The sequence below is a fragment of the Pterocles gutturalis genome, unplaced genomic scaffold, assembly GCF_000699245.1.
Source record: "Pterocles gutturalis isolate BGI_N339 unplaced genomic scaffold, ASM69924v1 scaffold6810, whole genome shotgun sequence".
NCBI lineage: Eukaryota > Metazoa > Chordata > Aves > Pterocliformes > Pteroclidae > Pterocles > Pterocles gutturalis.
Genome location: NW_010143280.1, coordinates 25,443 through 44,926, shown reverse-complemented (window position 1 = coordinate 44,926; position 19,484 = coordinate 25,443). Strand labels below are relative to the sequence as shown.

At 39.4% G+C, this 19,484-nt stretch overlaps 1 protein-coding gene across 1 annotated transcript in view; it reads left to right on the top strand.

Annotated features, from left to right (window-relative positions):
* Nucleotides 1-7,948: 7,948 nt before the first annotated feature.
* The window catches only part of FAM184B (family with sequence similarity 184, member B), a gene marked incomplete at its 3' end in the record, with an annotated part of 33,465 nt that continues 21,929 nt past the window's right edge, over nt 7,949-19,484 (top strand). The window contains exons 1-3 of the mRNA XM_010084663.1: nt 7,949-8,083; nt 16,868-17,632; nt 17,939-18,044. Coding sequence (XP_010082965.1) covers nt 7,949-8,083; nt 16,868-17,632; nt 17,939-18,044 — 1,006 coding nt within the window. The remainder of the gene's footprint in view (nt 8,084-16,867; nt 17,633-17,938; nt 18,045-19,484) is intronic.

The window sequence follows — 19,484 nt, the reverse complement described above, 5'->3', positions numbered from 1 at the left end:
TGGGAGGGAGAGGGGAGGGGCTGGGGCGGTGCCTCCGCCTCTTGGGGCGCGCTCAGGGTGGGAGCGGCTGTTTCGAAGCGGAGCCTGTGCGGCTGAGGAGTAGGGTCCGGCAAGAGGATTTCCAGACTGTGTGTGAGTGCAAAATAGTTGAGTAAGCCTCATAAACTCTGGTTCTGCTCTCAGACACTCTCTCAAGGTCCTTTCCGGACGTGGCCATCTGGAAAAATGAGTATAGTTGCATTTTATAAACGGGAACCTTACAGCGAAGCAATTGGGATAGCAAACCAGGAAAGCCCAACCTGCGTCTACAGGTAATAAAAGCTCTTTAGAGAATGATTATCCCATGAGACAAAAACTGCTCAGCTACTGTGTCTAAAGCAAGATATTTTGCCTATTTAAAAGTTCAGTTTTGCCTATTTTAAAGATTTAGGTAACAAAAAAGGTTAAGTTCACTAGGTAACCGATTAAGTAACTGGTTATTTAGTTCCCTGGGTGAACTACCTGAGCTGAATCCAACTTGCAGACTGTGTTTTTGTTATTAAAGCATCTTTCTGTCTTGTACCAGGCATAAGAGGGGGTTGAAAAGATGGGTAGTATGGATAACTGACTTGTGGGAATGCGTATTTGTGTTCCTGACAGACTGAATTTCCTATTAGTGGAAATTTCAAAGCGTTTGTTATGAACCTAGTGTTTTCACAGAAATCCTTTAACTTGAGAATAGTAATATATTCTGTATCTGATTAGAAACAGGAAAGATAACTAATCTCAAACTCCAGAGGTATGTTATGGGTTACAGAACATACTGTGAGACAAGGATTGATATTTAATGAGAAGCAAGGCAGGAGATGATTAACCAAGTGAGCATATATTAATTACAGAATTATGGACAGCGTTCAAAAATGTGAATAGAAGCAGTTAACTGTGGACACTAGGAATTTAAGCTATTTGACGTCTGTGTGTTTGAGCTTTAAAAAAAAAAAATGTGCCTAATTGCCTCAAATTATGCTAGCTATCTAATAAAAACCGATGACCTACCACGAAATTACAGTAGCTCAAATAGGCAGAACCCATCCTGAAGAAGGGTCATTTTTGACTAAGAAAAAAAAAACCAAAAACCTAAGAAAAAAAATAAGCACTAGGGGTCAGTCTTGTTCCAGATCTGAATCTTTCCAGTGTTAAATTAAGTAGCAGATTTTTATCGACAAAATAATGGAATTATTTTCTCTTTATAATAGTGTTAAGGATTATGGGGGGATATGAGCTGTATGTGGAGAATGGAGGGCAGCAGCAGGAAAAAAGTGTTCTGTGTTATAAATAACAATAAAATTAAAAATAATTTATACATGTGGCAGAAGGTTTTTTTCCTGAGGTATGGTACTACCATACATTTCTTTATGTTTAAAACAGATTTTTTTTTGTTTGTTTTTTGTATTTTGATTAACTTTTACAACTTATGGATCTGGTATAATCCCCTTCTCCTAAAGAGCAGGAAATGGATTCCGTATGCACAATATAACATAAATTCATATATATTAACTTTTTCCTAAATGTTTTTAAGTTGGAGAAATAGTCATTTGGCAAAAAACACTATAATCAACAGCACATTCTCAGTGAGTTGGGTTTTTTTGGAAGGTTATATTTTCTAGGGAAATCCAATTTCTATTTAAGATATTTTTACTGTAAAATTAACTTAATCTAGCTTTTTTCCACTACAGGACAAGAAGACTATGGAAACAGGAAGAGAAGAAGATGGAAACAGGAAGAGAAGAGCAGGTAAAACTTTGTGATTCTTGTGGCTTTAAAAACCCATGACTTTTATTTTAAATTAAACTAATAATGCAAACTAAATTATTTTTGATTCACATATGTTTGGCAGCCCATTTGGCAGCCCTACATGCATCTCAGATCTACAGATGAGAATTTTCCCTGGTGAATACCTTGCAGTCCCTTATGGTGGATTTCAACCAGGATGTAAGATTTATTTCTGCCAGTCTGCTTTAAATATTTCTGCTAAGCTTTGTATTTCTAGGTAGAAATAGAAGTCAGGCTTCTGTTATGACAAAGTGAAGTCTAAACCAGTTAGACATACTGGCTTTCAGGGTAGCTATGCCACAGGAGTCCAGATTGCCAGTATCATAATTGATATTTCATGTGTAGGTATGTAACATGCTGAAGTAGGATCACAAATGTTGGCCATTTAGACTTTGCTCCACATAAAATGTACCAGACTCCCTGTGATACCAGCTACTTTGTTTACGTGATAGAGGCGTTTGCTGTCAGAGTTTCTGCAGGTTATGTTTGAGGTCCCTGACTATACTAATAAGCCTTAATAGCCCCTGACCAGCCTCAGATGGGGCCTCCAGACACACCCTTTGCTCATGGGCCCAGGAACCTCATTTCAGCTCAGCCCTGGGCTTTCAAGTCCTTTTCTGAACTCTCAGGGCTCAGTAAGGGCCAGCTGTTTCCTGAGGGATGGATATAATGACTGCCTGGGAGGGTGAGGACCTAACCAGCAGCACAGGTGCAGAGGTTGTGGCCAAGTGGGTTTCACAGCTCTACCTGAAAAGGAAAGGGATGATGAAACTCAGAACCTTGGATGGTGCTCCAGGCTCTGGAGGGAAGCGTGCTCTAATAATTCAAGATTTTTTTTTTTTTTCCTTGCCCTTTGAAATAGTGACCTCATCTGCTATGTTACAGTCTGCTTCTGGTTGTCTTTCTCTACTTCTGACCCACTGTTCTAGACCCTTTCTCTTTTTTTGTTAGTCTTGGTATGTGAGCAAATACACAGTGCCACACAGTAAGCCAAATTTGATGCATGCCAGTTACTTTGTGGTAATTCTGATGCAGGTCACTGGGTAAAAAAAAAACAGGTTAAAAAAAGGAAAGTTGTTGCTATCCTATTTAGTAGGTGTTCCAGGGCTTTTATAACTCATGCATCTGTTTGGTGCCAGTTTCCATATTGAAAATATGAGCACAGCAGTATTTCATCTATAATCGGACCATCATGCAGTAGTAATTAGAGGTTCTGTTCACCGCATTCCTCCAAAACTTGTGTGCATGTAAGTCAGCTATAACATTGTATATATGTTTTTGAAGAGTTACTGTTTTCAGTCAATGAGGAAATTAGTAGCACTTCTGGTGGTTTCTGAATTGGACTCTTAAATACTGTTTGCTTTATGAGGTGTAAAAAAATAAAAATTATAAAGTATATTTTATACATACATAATTATATATATGTAATTACACAAGATGTAACAGTGGCAGAACTTTAGACTGGTCCTTTTTCTTGCATTCAATCCCAAAGCAAGATTTATTGGAAGTAGGATAGTGATTAGGTGAGCAGGAAAGCTGCTTTTACAAGGCTTATGACTTTTTATCCTTCTTTCCATTCTTTTTCCTGTAAAAAGGAAAAAACAGTCCCTGAATTCTGTATTCTGGTGTCAAAAAGCTAATTTGGGAACAAAATTAATTTAAATGGAGATCAATAACGAGCATAGTAATTTATTAATTAAATTAGAATCTCACTGAAGGATGCATCTTCCGTTGTTGAGATGCTAACTTGGGAAGTTTTAAATCCATTTTATTGATACGCCTTTATTTGAAACATAGCATGACAGTTAATGGCTAACTGTATTGTTCTACCATTTTCAAATTCAAATTTTATCAGACTGCAAAACAGCAGTAGAGTGTAATCTGGGAGATCAGTTTAACTTTGCCCTCATTTATTTAAAAAGTCCCACTGACTTCAGTACCACTGGTATTCAGACAAGTAGTGGAAGAATTTTTTTCGGGGAAACCTGTTTGTAATATGTTAAAGGAGCAAACTTATGTATTAAACATTTGTAACAGAAATATATTCTTTATGTCTTGGATCTTTTTAATAGTAGCTAATCTTTCCTTCTATACCTACACAAAGATATTTATATAGGTATATAAATAATGCTGGATTGATGGGCTTGGGTTTTAGTTGAGATAGTGAGATAAACTGGGTAAGTTTGATCCATATGGGTCACACCTTACTTAAATTATATTGATGTTTATATCATACAGGGTGTTAAGAATTTTAAATATGTATTTTGAAAACCTGCCTGAAATTTGTTTCAGCAATTTAAAGCTAATTTGCTTGGTGGCAAGGATTTTGTAATAAGTATGTCCAGAATTACACTTTTTCACATTTGCCAGTCCTGATGACATTGACTTAGAGGATCTTTTAAAGATTTACTGACATTGACTGATCAGCTATCAGAGAATGTTTCTGACACTTGAGTCACTGTTATTAACTCAATATGTGACAGGACAAAGTGCTTTTATGTTAACCAAGCAATGACAAATTGCCTTGCTACCACAGAAAAAGGATAAGAACTCAAAAGTTACTTGCTTTGCATGAAGATTTGTTCCAAGTTGTTTCTTTTCAACAGTGGATGAAAAGCATTATAGAAACATAATAGAAGGGGGAAAGTAATTTGATATTTTGTTCCCCCACACATGCCTCTAAAATAAGAAACTATTTGATTCCAAGTCAAAGGTCATCAGAAGCTCTACTGATTCCCTCATTGATTGAGAACAGTAAATATTCCTTCAGTATTATATTTAAAAAAAAAAAAAACAGACCTGAACACAAATCTTGGAAGAATGTGATGAACAGAACATCTAATTTTTGTTGTGTAATAATGGCCCACTCCACCATCAAAGTAAGAGAAAAAACATGCTCTCATATAATGATAGTCTATGTGCTATGATTTTCCAAATTCAAAGGTTGAGAAGACTGAAGTTTGTAGAATAAAGCTCTCTAAACTCTATTATGCATACCACAGTTGGCTGAGTTAGAAGGACTGCAAAGAGGGATTATGAAGATTTTAGGAGCAATATAGTCTGCATATTCAACAAGTGGAAGGTACCAAAAATGGAAGGCTTATAGCCTTTTACTCATATATGACTTGGTTTTTATAATAAAAAGGTAAATTAATTAATGTGTCTGAGCAGTAAAGCTATAATCCTGTGTACAGTTATTCATAGACTTATAAAGACTGTAGTGCCATGACCATCTTCTCTCATAATTTACTGAAAACTAATGCAGCAATAAGAATTCAAGCAGAAGTGTGTGTGATTTCTGTTTAGACTTTTAATTTTTATTCTAAGCTATCTTTGTCATATATGGCTTTAAGTTCAAGAATGTTCTGTAAACTACTTATGTGTTCCACATGGGTCTCACAAAACATACATTTGTATAGTATACACTTAAATTACACTGTGACATGCTTGCTTTGTCATCTTATCTATCAAATAGATAGATCAAATAGAAGGGGAAAAAAAAAGTCAAATACTCATTGAAAAGCTCTGGCTTTATATGCTGAAATTGTTATTGAAGTCAAGTGGATTTTCTTGAGTAGTGGAACTTATGAAGTTGAGCCACCTATGAATTAATGTTCTGTGGTTGCATTTTCTGGTGCATGAGGTCTGATTGAAGCTCTTCCAGTGTTTGAAGTATTGACTGAAAAGTCTTGTCTGGACTCAGACTAATTTGCCAGTGACAAATTATGTTCTGCTGAAACATCATCTTGTAGCAAAGCCTCAAGTTTTTTTCCCGCTAACTCCCCAAAATACATAAACAGCCTGCTTAAAAATTTCTCAGTGGATTATTCCTTTCCCAGTATATGTGACAATCTGTGCTTCTCTGCCCTGTCTGGGCCTATGAAAGTGTCTCAATTCTCTGTCCAGCCATGCATTCAGGTCCAGTGTGTCTTCTGCTGTTCAGTAGAAAACCCATGAATGTTACTATCTGTATAGTAGAGCAATAACACATGTAACTTACTGTAAGTACTTTTAAAACCTTTTGCATTTTTCTTAATTTGCTTCCTGTTTCCATTCAAGTTTTGTTCTTTTTCTGAGGAAATGACATGCTAGGAAATTACTCCAGCTCTTTGTGTTCTCTTGATTGTCCTAATAAGCTTGTCAATTTTATAAAAAAAATTTACATATAATTAAATTCCTACACTTTTTTCTCAAATTGATGACCATGTAGAGGAAATACTATAACTATATTAACTGAGTTAAACTTAAGTGTGAGTATATGTCTTATCAGATACCAGACAATTGACAATGGCATGTTCTTACGCCCTAGTCATAGAAGCAGTTTCAGTCACAAGCAGCAGCATCTTGGACACTAATTCCAGTGAATGAAGAAACTATGCTTAGTTATTCCTGTGTGCAAGAGCTTTCTTATTAATATTCTGCCCGGGCTGAACTTCTCTTCCCTGTTTAGCATCTCCCAGCAACTGCAACCATCTTTGTTCTCCTTCCTGCCCTTTCCCTTCTACATTGAGTTTCTCAGTCAGTCTGCATTTCCTCTCGCTTCTGAAGATTCTTTCTGCTTCCAGAGATTTAAAGTCCCTCCTTTTCTCCCAGCAATTAAAGGGCTTGGTTTCTCTGTCCCAAGATCATCTTTTCTTCTCCTCCCTCTACCTACTGCCTGTGGGCATTCTTCTGCCCTGATCTTTTTCCTCTTGGAGCATTTATTTCTAACAGTGCTTTCTCTATTTTTGCCTTCACTGAGGATTTCCCTTTTTCTCTGAGGATTTCCCCTTTTTTGCCCTGCCCTTAGCTGACACTGGATAATCCTCCTTCCCAATTCTGATGTGTCTTGAGGAAGCTCTTTTTCAAACCCACCACTAGTGAAGTGGAAGCTTCTTGCCCAAGAAGGATGGAAAGCCTGCCAGGAGGTGAGATGGAAAAGCTGCTTTACCTGCCTGGGGCAGGGGGGAAGAAACAGCCTCATGGCCCCTCTGGCTGGCTCCAAGAAAGTGTGAGCTGCGATGGGGCCCTTGGGGCCCTTGGCTTGCTCTATGGGGTCTCTTGTATTGGCTGCAGCAACACATCAAAGGTGTGTTGAGCAGCTCTCAGCTTCTCTTACCTGTTCTTTCTCGCTCTTCCTCTTCACCTGACTTGACCCTACTTTGCCTTCTCCTCCTTCCCCTTTCTCTTCTAGACTTGTTTAAATGTGTCCACTAACCATTTTCCTTTTGCATAACAATTTACTGAACCATTCTTTAAAAATCTCATTATCTTAATAGCTTGCCTTTTTTATACCCCTTTTGCTTCCTTTTCTGTCCTTTTATTTATTTTTACATGTAGAAGCCTGGTCTCTTTGAAGAGAGGGAACAGGTTGCAAATAAAAATTAAAGAACAAACACAGCACAAAAAAAACCAAAACAACCTGTAACACTTTCAGTTTTCTTCTGGCACCTTTCCAATGCCTTTAGTGTAACTGAGGGGAACTTGACCAGTCTCTTTGGAGAAGGCAGATGGACCAGATCCTGGATACTGCTCCCGGGCTCAGCAGTGCTCAAGTGTGTGTCTTAGCTGGAAGAGCTGCTCCATTCTGCTTTCAGCTGAAGAGCAAAAATTGAAGGTTTTCTTCATCACTTTATTGGTCTATCCGGGCTTAGAGAGGATTACCAAAATAACAGAGCTTGTGAAAGCTGCCAACACCATCTTCTCCGATGACTTCTGCAATCCTTTGGCAGCTCAAGAAGGCAACATGATTTAATCTGCAGACGATCGCTGTAACATCCCCAGCAACGTCTGTGCTGCTGCCTGTATGGCTGGCTCAGCCTCTCCCGTGGGGAATTTGTAGCATCCAGCCGCTGGCATCTTCTCCTGGCGGAAGCTCAACCATTTGAAGAGAAAGGGGAGGGGGGGGGAAATCCCGATGAGGCTGTGTGCACATGCTGTTCTCTGCTTCCTCGCCTGGGTGTTTTGCTGAAGGATTGGGACATCTGCACAGCACGGCGAGCGGTGGCGGCTGGAGCTTGCCCTGTTTGGGGCTGAAGTTCCTCCAGCGCTGTGGGGGTTTGAGGGCGTGCAGCGCGCCGGGGAAGGCCGGCAGCAGGGACAGGATCGCACTACCCGGGACGTACACAGACAGACTTGATTAAATACTTCAAGCCTAATGGCCTCTGGCATGAACAGGATTCATCAGCCCGGGACTTGCAATGGATCTAAAGTCGCTCGCAGGAGCTCGGCAGATGAATGCAATCAAGAAATGCACATTAAAATGTGCAAGAAGATTGCCCAGCTCACCAAGGTAAGACTCGCTGTTGCAGCCCTCCTGGGGAGGCGAGACTGCCCTGGTCTCGGGGGCGGGAGGGCTCGCCCAGAGCTGCCGCCTCTGATGGGAGGCTCGCTCGGACCTGCCGCCTCTGTCTGACAGGAGGGAAGGGAAACCGGTCCTTCTATAAGGCGGTTGCCGAAAACATTGGTGCGCACAAACTTCCTTTCAAGTAGTTCCCCCGCGGGTGCTACAGACCGGCCTTAGCGGGTTGCCTTTGTGGCGGACGATCGACGTCTCGCTCTTAACCGCTCAAATTAGCGTGCAACAATAGCGAGAAGAGCTCGGGCTCTGCGAAGACATAGGGTTTGTCTGTGTGCTGCTCGGAGGGATTGACGGTATCCGGTTTTCTTTTCCCCTGAATTACGAAAACGGAAATTAATTTGCATATGAGAGGTTCTCGAGTAATATGGTTGCAAAGCTACAGCCAAACTGTGGTACTAAACTACAGTATTACTTCTTGTGTTGTACTTAATATAGTTCCCGATGTGCATAAGTAGAGATAATGTAAATGACATTCGTGAAACAGAGGAGGTGGAAAAGAGGCAGGACTAAATTAGGTAGTATATTGTAGTAAAACTTGTAGTCAATACCGAGCTACACTACAAAATACTTTGAACATCTTCCACACCATGTTAAGAAAGAAGAGAAAATCTCTGGGAGATGGCAGTTATATTTTAAGCTGTTTTTATGCTGCACATCTGTCAGTGAGAAAAACATATTTCCTACCCTTGTTTACTAATCCAGCTTTTGTATGTTCTGTAACCTCACTAGAATTGGTAAAGACATTTTAGCAATGAAAAAACAGTGGCAATGAAAAAAATCCTGACTAAAAATACAGGTCCAATAGTCAGAAATCATTAAGATGTTCACAGTACCATTATTCTCATCTAATGATGACTGAATGTGATCATATATATTGTGTATGATACATACTGTTGTGGTTTTGTGTGGTGGGTATGTCTGGTAGCAGGGAGGGGCCACAGTAATGGCTCCTGTAAGTAGCTGCTAAAGGTTTCCTTGGACTTCAGCTCTGCTGGCAGCACGGGAGGGGCTGCAGTGGTGGCCCCTGTAAGTGACTGATAAGAGTTCCCCTACCTTCAAGTGTTCTCTGGCAGCAAGGGAGGGGCTCCTGATAAGTGACTGCTAAGGGTTCACCCCCACCCCCCGGCTCCACGGGTTTAGTAACCGGGAGGGGGAGTGGGGAAAGGAGTAGCCCCTGTGAAAAACGACTGGAAGTTTCCCCAGCTTCAGGCTGGACCCACCCCAGGCCAGGGCTGAGCAATCGGTGCCTCTGCAAATAACATATTTAAGAGGGGGCACAGAACAATGGGGTTCGTGCGGCCCCAGGCATGGACCGCCCCGGCTGCCCGGCTGCCTGCTCGGCTTCTGTGAACCGACCTGCTGTAGCCCAAGCCCAAGCCTCCGCCTTGGCTTGCCCGAGAGTCAGTTTCCTCAGGAGCTGGTGAAGACCTGCGGCAGGGAGAGAAGCAAGAGTTTTGAGAGGAAGGACCACACGACACTCTGGTCAGAGAAGGGAAGCAAGAAAGGAGTGAAAGCGCCTCCCAAATTTCCCCTGCAGCGTGGTGAAGATTCATGGTGACGCACGGTTTGTCCCTTGGTGCAGCCATAGAGGACCCCACGTAGGAATTACGGAGAGGCCCACGCCAGAGCTGGGCAGTCATCAGGGGACTGTGGCCCCATGTGGAAAAGGACTCACGCCAGAGCATTTTTTTTTTTTAAAGGACTCTCCTGTGAGAAGGGACCCCACCTTGCAGCAGGGAAAGAACGTGAGGAGCCCTCCCCTGAGGAGGAAGGAGCAGTCGACTGACTGCACCCCCCCATTCCCTGCCCCCCTACCCTGCCAGGGGGGAGAAGGTAGAGAACAAAGCCTTTGGGCTTTGGGAAGAAGGGCGGGGTGGGGGAGAAGTGCCTTTTTAAGATGTGGTTTCTCTCTCACAGTATCTTGCTTCTTGTTGTAAATAGTTAATAAATTCAATTTGTTTTTTTTGTTCTTCCCAAGTCGAGTTGGTTTCTTGCCTGTGACCCTAAGTGTTGAGTGAAACCCTCCCTGTCCCTGCCTCAGCCCACCAGTGTTTAACAAAAACTGTCCCTGTGGCTTTCTAAACCATGACAATACACAAGGGCTACCTATATTTATATATACACTTGCTATATTATTATACTTACTGTACGATATCACTACTTACTTTAGGGGTGCTTCGATTGTATGTTTGTAAAATAGTATTTGTACACAATCTGATCCTCACTTTTTCCCTGTGGATGCACGCATTACTCTTCAAGGTACATTTTCATTCAGTAGTAATTGAAATAAAAGTATTGAAATAAACATCCTTTTATATTATTATTTTGAACACAGATGTAAGAGCAATGAAGTCTGTAAAAATTATTAGAGAGCAGCACTTTCTGTTTATTGATAATGTTCCTGATTCCTCAACCATAGTGAAATGTACATGACTGTAAATTAGATTGATGTCCTGAATTGTTCCCTTGTTTTGTCTCTAGTACTTACTAAAAATCCTTAATCAATAAAGTAAGTAAAGTAAGTAAAATTTGTCCATAAGTATCACTCAAAAAAAAAAAAAATCACAGTATTACTTTTTCTAATAGAAAGGCAATAGCTGGGTCTCTATTAATTGATAGCTTATACTTCACAGTAACAGGAGTTGAGCAATCACCAGCTCCCTCTTTCTGAGTGATTCATTTCTCAACAGCAGACTTAGGGCATATTGATGAGATCTGTGCAAAGAAGCACTTCAAAATTTTCAGCTCTCAAACTCATTTTTCTGCAGATTTCAGTGCCTTCCTTTTTGTATAAAGTGATTCTTTTTTAAAGTCTCTCTAATCTCAACTAAATTTTGAGGAAAACATCTCTCATTCCTTCCTGACAACTCTTAATTACTTTGTAAAGCTTGTTTTTGGGTTGGGGAAGAAAGTTCTGCTATTTTAGCAGCAAAAGGGGGGGAAAGATCACACCAGTGTAAAGGATCATGGCAAAATTTTATTGCAGTGTGGTTTTTTCAGATGCTTTTGTTAAATCTCTACTGTTAAAATGTGGGTGGGGTAATTTCTTTACTTTTAATAGAATTTCCCTCTGGATACTTTTCGGTCATCTGAAATAAAAATGGTTTATACCTGAAGCTCAAAAAAGTACTTCTGAAAAGCAAATCATTCTGTTTGGGAATGTGACCTTTAAGAACCAGTTTTCTCTGCAATAACACTACACTTATAAAGAACTCATAGCAGAATTGGAATTTTAATCATAAGCCTTCCCTTTTAAATTCTGGGTAGACTAATGCTGTACCAAGAACAAACATCAGAGAAGCAAAATCTGAGACCAGATTAGCTGAAAAATGGCTTCGTGGAAAATTTGTTGTGATAATTTTTGGCCTAGGAACTTTGAGAGCTCCCTTACTGTTTTCTTGGCTATATTACAATAGGGATAATTATAATAAAATTCTTCCTGACTTTAAATTGCTTGTAGTGCTTTCCTGTTTCTAACCTACTATGCAGTACTGCTGTCTGTTGCTATGCAGCTGCAGGGTCTTGTCCCAGTGATGTTAGAGTTTCAGTGAGGGGGAGATAATGATCTAACTACTTATCCACTCTGCATTGTGCTAGAAGAAATGAATAAAAAATGTTTAAATTAGGTGTAGGATACAGAGCTTGACTTTGATTCTGTTTCTTTTTTACATAGTCAGTAGTGGCCTCCTCCTCCCTGCAAAGGCAAAGGAGGCGTGTGCAGAAGTGTCAATAGCAGAACCAAAGTGGCTGAGGCCATTGAGTTTCCATCATTGCATGAAGTGCTGATTATATTTAAGACATGGGTTAGTACAGGGAATCCCCACAGGTAATTGGGACACAGATCCTAAAAGCTGCTCCCAATCTACTACCCTGCTATTTCTTTTTTTGGAGGGGTAGAATATAGTAAGTTTTCATACTTTCAGTTGTGAATTTTTTTTCTGTTCTGCACCTTTTTGGCTGTAGCAGCAAAAGTACAAACCTTTAGAAATGTTTTGTTTGCTTTGGGCAGCAAGCTACTGCTTTTTGTAGCACATTTATCTGTATTTTTAGATGCCTGGCCCTTCTCACAAAGACTGACTTTTTCCGGTGTTGACATGTAGAACATACATTGTTTTTCTACATCAAGCTGTCACAATAAGCGAGTATATTTGTAAGCTCAGTGAGGCTCCCTGTTCTGCTCTGCTACCCTCTTTCCCCAAAAGTAAGGTGGCCTTTGCATTTCAAGGCAGAAGTGGCCCTAGATCCTTGTTTACCGTTAGACATCTGTCTGCCCACATCTGAAGTACACTAATGAAAATATGTCAGGGTTTTATTATTAGTTGTACAGTTTAGGTTTTGCTTTTAAAGCCTCAGCTCACAGTGCTAAATGAATATGTGGGACAACCAGATTTTGGTTTTAAAATATATGTATTTTTAAAAAGGGTATATTTAAAAAGTACAAACTGAAATGTTTTGTTCCCATGGATGAACTGGTAAAATTAGAGAATTTGCATGAGAGCTGTCTAGGCCTTCTGAATTTTGACCTTAAAATCAGATAACATTGCAGCTATTTCCAGATGAGCTATGCTTTGATTTATGAACTTACAGAAATTAAACCAGAAGCATTCTGCTTGCAAATGGGAATGTCCATCTGGAGTTGTCATTCACATATTTGAATCACACATTTAGTTGGTAGGTGCCTTTCTGCAACACTAGTGCATTCAAATTAATAGGGACCTGAAGTTAGTGTATTCTTATGATTGTAGCAGAATGCATGACTTTCTACCAGTAATTAAGTTTAGACTTCTCCATCAGATATTGGACCCTTGGCATGCTGTTTTGTGCTTGACAGTTTTTTGTATTTCTGATCTGTTTAGCAGTAACATAGGGTTTAAAATGCATGGTAACTTTTATAAGACATTTTGGGTGCCCTGCTGCCTCAAGCTTAGGATTTCTAACATTCATTGGCTGTTACAGGATTTTCATGTGATAATGGATTCTCAGGACAGTACTTTTTACTTGAGATAGGATGAGAAATGCAAATGAACTTTTAAGGAGTGCTGAGGAGTGTGGATCAGCTTTCATTGAAAAGGCAGTTTGGGCAGGACCAGCAAGAACTACATACAGGGCAGATATCCATGTTATTCAAGCTTCTTTTTAGATCTCTGCCAGCAGGGCTCAAACCAAACCTGCTTTTCTGGACTGCAGTTCTGGAACCAAGCCTAATACAAATAACTAGGATGGTGACATTACCTGGTGATCAGAGAGCCACAAAATGGTTCTGTTTCATTCTTAGAGACAAATTCCTGGATACCAATGAAGGAATGTTTTAGATGAGAGCATTTACCCTCCAACTAATTTTCCCTAGGGGTTCTTCTGACTCTCTATTGGGAATTCAGGAGCCTTGTTATAAGAAGGACATTTTAAATTGCAGTATTTCAGGTCAAGTAGGGTATTAGTCAAAAAATCAAGTAGTCTGGCAAGAATTTTCTGTATGTATGTTGGATACTGTAAGTCTTAACAGAGGAAGAGAGTGCTGATGTAGTGAAAAGTTAATTGCTGGTAAAACACAATTAAGAACCCTTTTTTCCTTCAGGGGAAAGAAATGTCAAAGGGAAGCAAATGCGTTCCTCTTCTAGAAGTAGCAGCATAGACAGACGTTCCTTAATGACTCTGTAGCAGTTGAAAATGTTACACACTCTGGCTTCTTACCAGTCACCAGGAGGTTTATTGCCCCTCAGCTCAGTCAGCAGGGTAGAAAATATGAACATAACTGAATTCAGTGGAAAATCTGCCAGATAAAACCTACTTGATTTAGTTATTCAAGGAAGGATGTCTGACTTTTGCACAGAAATGTATGAGATATATGCACATATTTAGTTCTATTAGCTTCACTATATAGGTGGAAATTTACAGAAGAATTAGCAAGTGGCCTGGTGCATGTGTGAGGGCATAGACTGTTTATACTACTTCAGTGTTTTGCAGCATGGCTGTTTATTAAATCTTTTAACATTTCCTGGTTTATTTGCCGTTTAAAGAAAATGGCTTATCAATAGGTTTCGGAATGAAATATGATCAAATTCTAATGGCTTACTCTAGAAGCACCTATCACCTGAGCAACTGTAACAGAGCACTCCTGTTGTCTACTCATGTTTCTAGTTGAAATATGTTGCCTTTTTCACATAGTTTAAGCTAAGTTTATTGACCTTATTTACTGTGATGTGTTAACAGTACTCAGTAACCAATGCTTAGAGTGGCTCAGCTGATGTGCAGTTAGTTACTATGCTGCCACAGCTCTCCCGTGCGCTTGAGGCCTTTTGATCTGAGTTCTCTGGAGAGGTATTCAGTATTCTACAGAAATAAAGCAAAGTGGAACAACGTAAAAACTAGGATCATGCTTTTGGAACAACAATAGCTTTCCTTTGGGCAAGGAATATAAAAACTGGTTTCCATGTAGGCAAAGAGAAAGCATTTTTTTTTAATAAAGCTACTTAAATTATGTACTAACAAGACTAACAAAGTTAGCTATCAATATCCCCATGTACTTTACTTGATGATGTATTTGTTTTCATGATTTTTATGTACAAATTTCTATTGAGATTTCAAAGCTGGGATTATGTTTGTCTACCAACTGATAAAAATGTGGGAACTAAGATTTCTTAACTTGCCGTCACTATGTTTTCCTTCCAGAACTACAAAAGAATTCCTGCATTATAAAATCCATGTGTAATGTCGTATAATTGTGTTGATCAACTAGTCAAAATCAGTATTAAAACTGCTATTTCTATTAGGAAGTAACCCAGCATCTTATTATTTGGATGGCTAGAAATTGTCGTTGAAATTAATTCAAGGTAGAAGAATGACATCTATATTTTGGAATTACTTTCTTACCATGCAGATTTGTCACTGACTATTAACAAGTTTGCAGAAAATCTGCCAGCCTTAGTAACTGACAACTCAAAGCTACTTTATAGTGGAAGGTATATACTAAATTCAAGTCAATTTTTCAAGGAACCCTAGTTAATGTTTATATACAAAATGTTGTTTCATTACTATGTGCATTACAGGCAACAGGTAATAAAGTATCTAGTGACTCATTAATTGCACAAAAGAAAATTGCAAGGTTATAGTTTTTCATGTTCTATCTTTTCTTCATGAATAATGTATGAAAGTACCCTTTTCCATGACACTATAACTGTACCTCTCTCCTCACATTTTCTTTAACCAGTATGTAGATGCCAGTATTTTACAATTGAGAAAATTATACTCAAGTTAGAAGTCAATGCCAACTCAGCTTAAGACATGCTCACTTAAATATTCTAAAGCTGTATATTTAGGCTTTGGAGCACTTCAGCTCAAATATCTTTTTTCCATCAAGTATCCTGTTATTTTTTTCCCTGAACTCATTAGTTCAGGCTTTATTAGGTAAAAGAATATGTTTTATTAAAACAGCTCTTACACAGAGGTAGAACTACCTGTGTTGCCACCTCTACAGTAAGATCTTAAAACATGTTAGCTGTCTTACTGTAATAATTAACTTGTTTTTCCTGCCTCTGCACAGCCAGACTGTCTCTATGTGGTGCTGAAGACCACTTAACCTGTGCTTTTAGTAGGAACAGGTAGGCATCAAGTTATTCTTGGATTAGGTTCAGTGTTGCTCCCCTTGACTATGTGTCCTAATGCGGGCCTAAAAAGACAAGCACATGTCTTTTCAACACAGTTACTGTATTTTGCAATTCTTTATAACTGTCTTGTAAGCTTAACATGCATGTTTACCTGTTTTGACACTGAACTCTTCATTTCAGTCTACTGTGGGCTTCTGATAACATTTTCTTTTCAAAACAATAGTAGCATACTTGTACAACAGCTTCAGTGAGAGGTCTTTGGTGTATGTCGTGGGTAGTGGAAGAAGCCTGCTTGGGGTAATAATTTGTCATATGAGAATTATTATTCTGCATTTTGTAGAAGAAAACAAAACATCAAAAGGTTTAAATCAATTGTTTGAGAAAGTTGCATATTGTCATCAGATGCTCTCTCGAATCTGTTAAAACGTCATTTCTGAGATTTATAGCTGTTACTGAAGTCAGGAAAAAAACCCCATTGCCTAAACACTTCTCAGAATTAAGACAAAAGGTGCTTGCAGTCAAGTAGTGCCTATCTTGCTGACCAAGCTAACTTGGCATATGGCATCCAGGAGTGCATCTTCAGTGGTGTTTGAGCCAGGAGTGCAAAATTTAATCCTCCTTACAAACTTTCCTTTCATTTACACCACAGAGTGATTTTGTTACACATGAACTGGATGTCAGGACTTCAGGTTTCACTTTACAGATCTGCTGCTACTGGTCCCCAGCACATGCTAATGCTAAAGGCAATGTGGCAGGTAGTCCTCCTGCAATGAAGGCTAGGTGAACCAGACTACAAATACAGAGTCAGTTACCTAAAGAAGGGGCCCTATTTCATTCCTCATATCAGAGAAAATTTCAGCCAAAAAGTGAAGAAAAATATTGTTTCTCACAGTATAACCTTCCTTCCCTATAAGGTTTTGCAGTTTATAGTTATCCCTTATAGTTGTCCCTAGTGAAAAAAACAATACCACAAAGAAACAACAACAAAAAAAAGATTAAAATGTAGGAGTAATTCTCTTTAAGCATTTAACACCTTGATAAATATAGTAACTGAATTCATGACTACCATTTACCTGACACTTTAACTTCCTATTATTTTCTTATTCTATAGGTGATATATGCCCTGAACACTAAGAATGATGAACATGAGGCTAGTATACAGGCTCTGAGAGAGGCTCATGAAGAAGAAATTCAGCACATTCTTGCTGAGACAAGGGAAACGATTCTCCAGTGTAAAAGCAAAGTTGAAGAAGAACAATTGCTGAGAAAACGTATTCAGGCCCTTGAAATTGCAGTAGAACAACACAAGAGACTAAAGGAAGAAGCCTTGGCGGAGTTAATGTTGTGCAAAAAGCAGGTGGAAGAGAGGGAGCCGAGAACAGAAGCAAAACAAGCACAGATGGTCCTTTCTACAGAGGTGGTAAATACCAATGCAGACTTTGAAAACAGGCTTCTACGTTTAAATCAGGAGTCTGATGGACTGTTAAATGAATGCAAAGCATCTAGGAGAGCAAATTTAGATAAAAAAGTAATTTTAGATGAAAAATGCAGTGTGGAAGGACAAGTTCTAATAAATGCAATGGAAAACCTGAAGAGTGAGAACCAGAGTGCAACTGAAGAATATACTCAGAAAACAAGCAAACTGCAAGTCTCTTATGAGAGAGTAAAAGAAGATTTGAAAAATGCTATGCATCAATCTATGATAGAAAAAAAGAAGAATTGTCAGCAAAGAGAAATGGAGCAAAGGAAGAGCTCAGAGACTGAGGAACGGTTTTTGCTGGAGCAGGTAAAGAAGCTGGAAGCAGACCTAGAACAGAAAAGCCAGAAGATAAACGAGAGGAAGAAGCATTCCCAGAAGCTGAAGGAGAGAATACAGGTAGAGTATGAGACTGTGATCCCTATCTCTGCCTATAAAAGTGCAAATTACCAATTCTTCAAAATTCAGGGGAGGAGGGTTTTTTAAAATATCATATTGAGTCAAATGCTTTGTAAGCACTAAAGCAGTTGTAGAGGCCTAGAAGAGAAATGTGAGGGATATAGTGCTGAGAGTTTTAAAGAAGGAGTTAAGATGATTAGTAACCTATTAGGAGAACTCTTTGAACACTAGAGTTTGTATTCCCTGAGGGAGGAGTGAAGTAAAATTTGTCTGTTGACTAAGCAGAGCTTTACCTTTCCTGCCCAGAAATGTGAAGAGAACAGCAAGCAGGAACAAATGCTAGCAATGAGTATTTACAGAGTACATTCTCCAGTTGTGGTTGCCAACAGCTCAGTGCATGGTTATGAACAGGGTTAGATAAGAGGCCTGAGCTGTTAGGTTAGGAATCAAGTTCTTTGTGTTGTATGACTCTTGCAATAATGGCTTGTACCGAGTGACATTTAATGATATGTCCTTTACACCTGAGAAATTATATGTGCTGAGACTTTCACCATTAGTTCTGACTTCACACTTTGCCTGTCTACCCTATCTGGTGTATATCTCATACATTTGCAGCACAGCTCTGCAGCCCCTTTCTGCTTAACTGCATCATGTGTCAGATGCATTTTCAGAGGCTGGCCCATCAGACGCAATCTGCCAACCAGCTGCATTTGGTACATAAGGTCAGGGTGTGAGAGAGACAGTAGTGAATTGTGCTGAACCTGAAGCACCCAGCCACACTCTGTGCTCAACAGTTCCACTTTCTTCTAATACTATTGGTCCTTCCCATCACATAAACTCACCTACCAGATGTGTCCTCAGCCCTATGACAGCAATCTTGTATATTAGATAAGAAAACACCTTGAAGGTCTAGACTTGGAGTATTTCAGAATAACAGTAATTTTTTCCTGATGGGAAAGAAGATTTATCTCCTTCAGAGTTAGAGAACCCCAGAATCCTGTAGAGAGAAGGGTCACCCCGGTCAGCTGTGTTTCTCCAAGACAGCTCTGACCCTTTTCACCATCTGCCCTCACATCTTGCCTGTCAGTATTATTTTGCTGATGGTACAGAGTTCTGGGCCTCTTTTTTGAGGATGTTCTTTGAGGGAGTTCAGCCTTCAATACAGTCATTGCCTTTTTGTTTCAACAAGATCAGAGGATGGATTGAATATCCCTTCCCCAACATTATTCAGACTCCATTATCTCAGTGTGTAGATCTGTAGCAGAACAACCTCTATCTTCTGCAGAAAAGTGGAAAGTATATAATGAAGGCAGAGATGCAGATAAGCCATTTTTTTAAATTGACTCAGTGAAATCCATGATATGTGTTTCAGTAAGGAAAAGTCGCCTGGCTCTGTAGAATTTTGAAGTGCTAAAGAGGAAGAGGGAAAGCAAGATCCTGATTTCTTGTGGGTACTTGAAGTAACATTCAGGAGAAATGAAGAATGGAGACATAAAAGTTCATGCACGTGGTTGACTCTTCTGACTTATAAGAAATCTTCTAGGAATAAATAATGTAAAATATGATAGGAACTGGAAATAAGAAGGTGGTGTCATTAGCAATTTAATTTCTAAATTCAATATCAGCTGAATAAAACTGAAATATTTTCTGAGGGACATATGCTCAACCTGTACATTTCAGACCCTCCAAGTCTATGGATTGAGGCTGATTTGCGTACCACCAGAGCATGTTGCCTTGAATCTTTAAAGAGATAGCCTCAGACTAGGATAAATCCAGAAGAAGGAAAACAGCTAGACACAATGTTATTTTATGGTTCTTTCCAGTTTAACAATAAAAAGGTAGAAATTTCTAC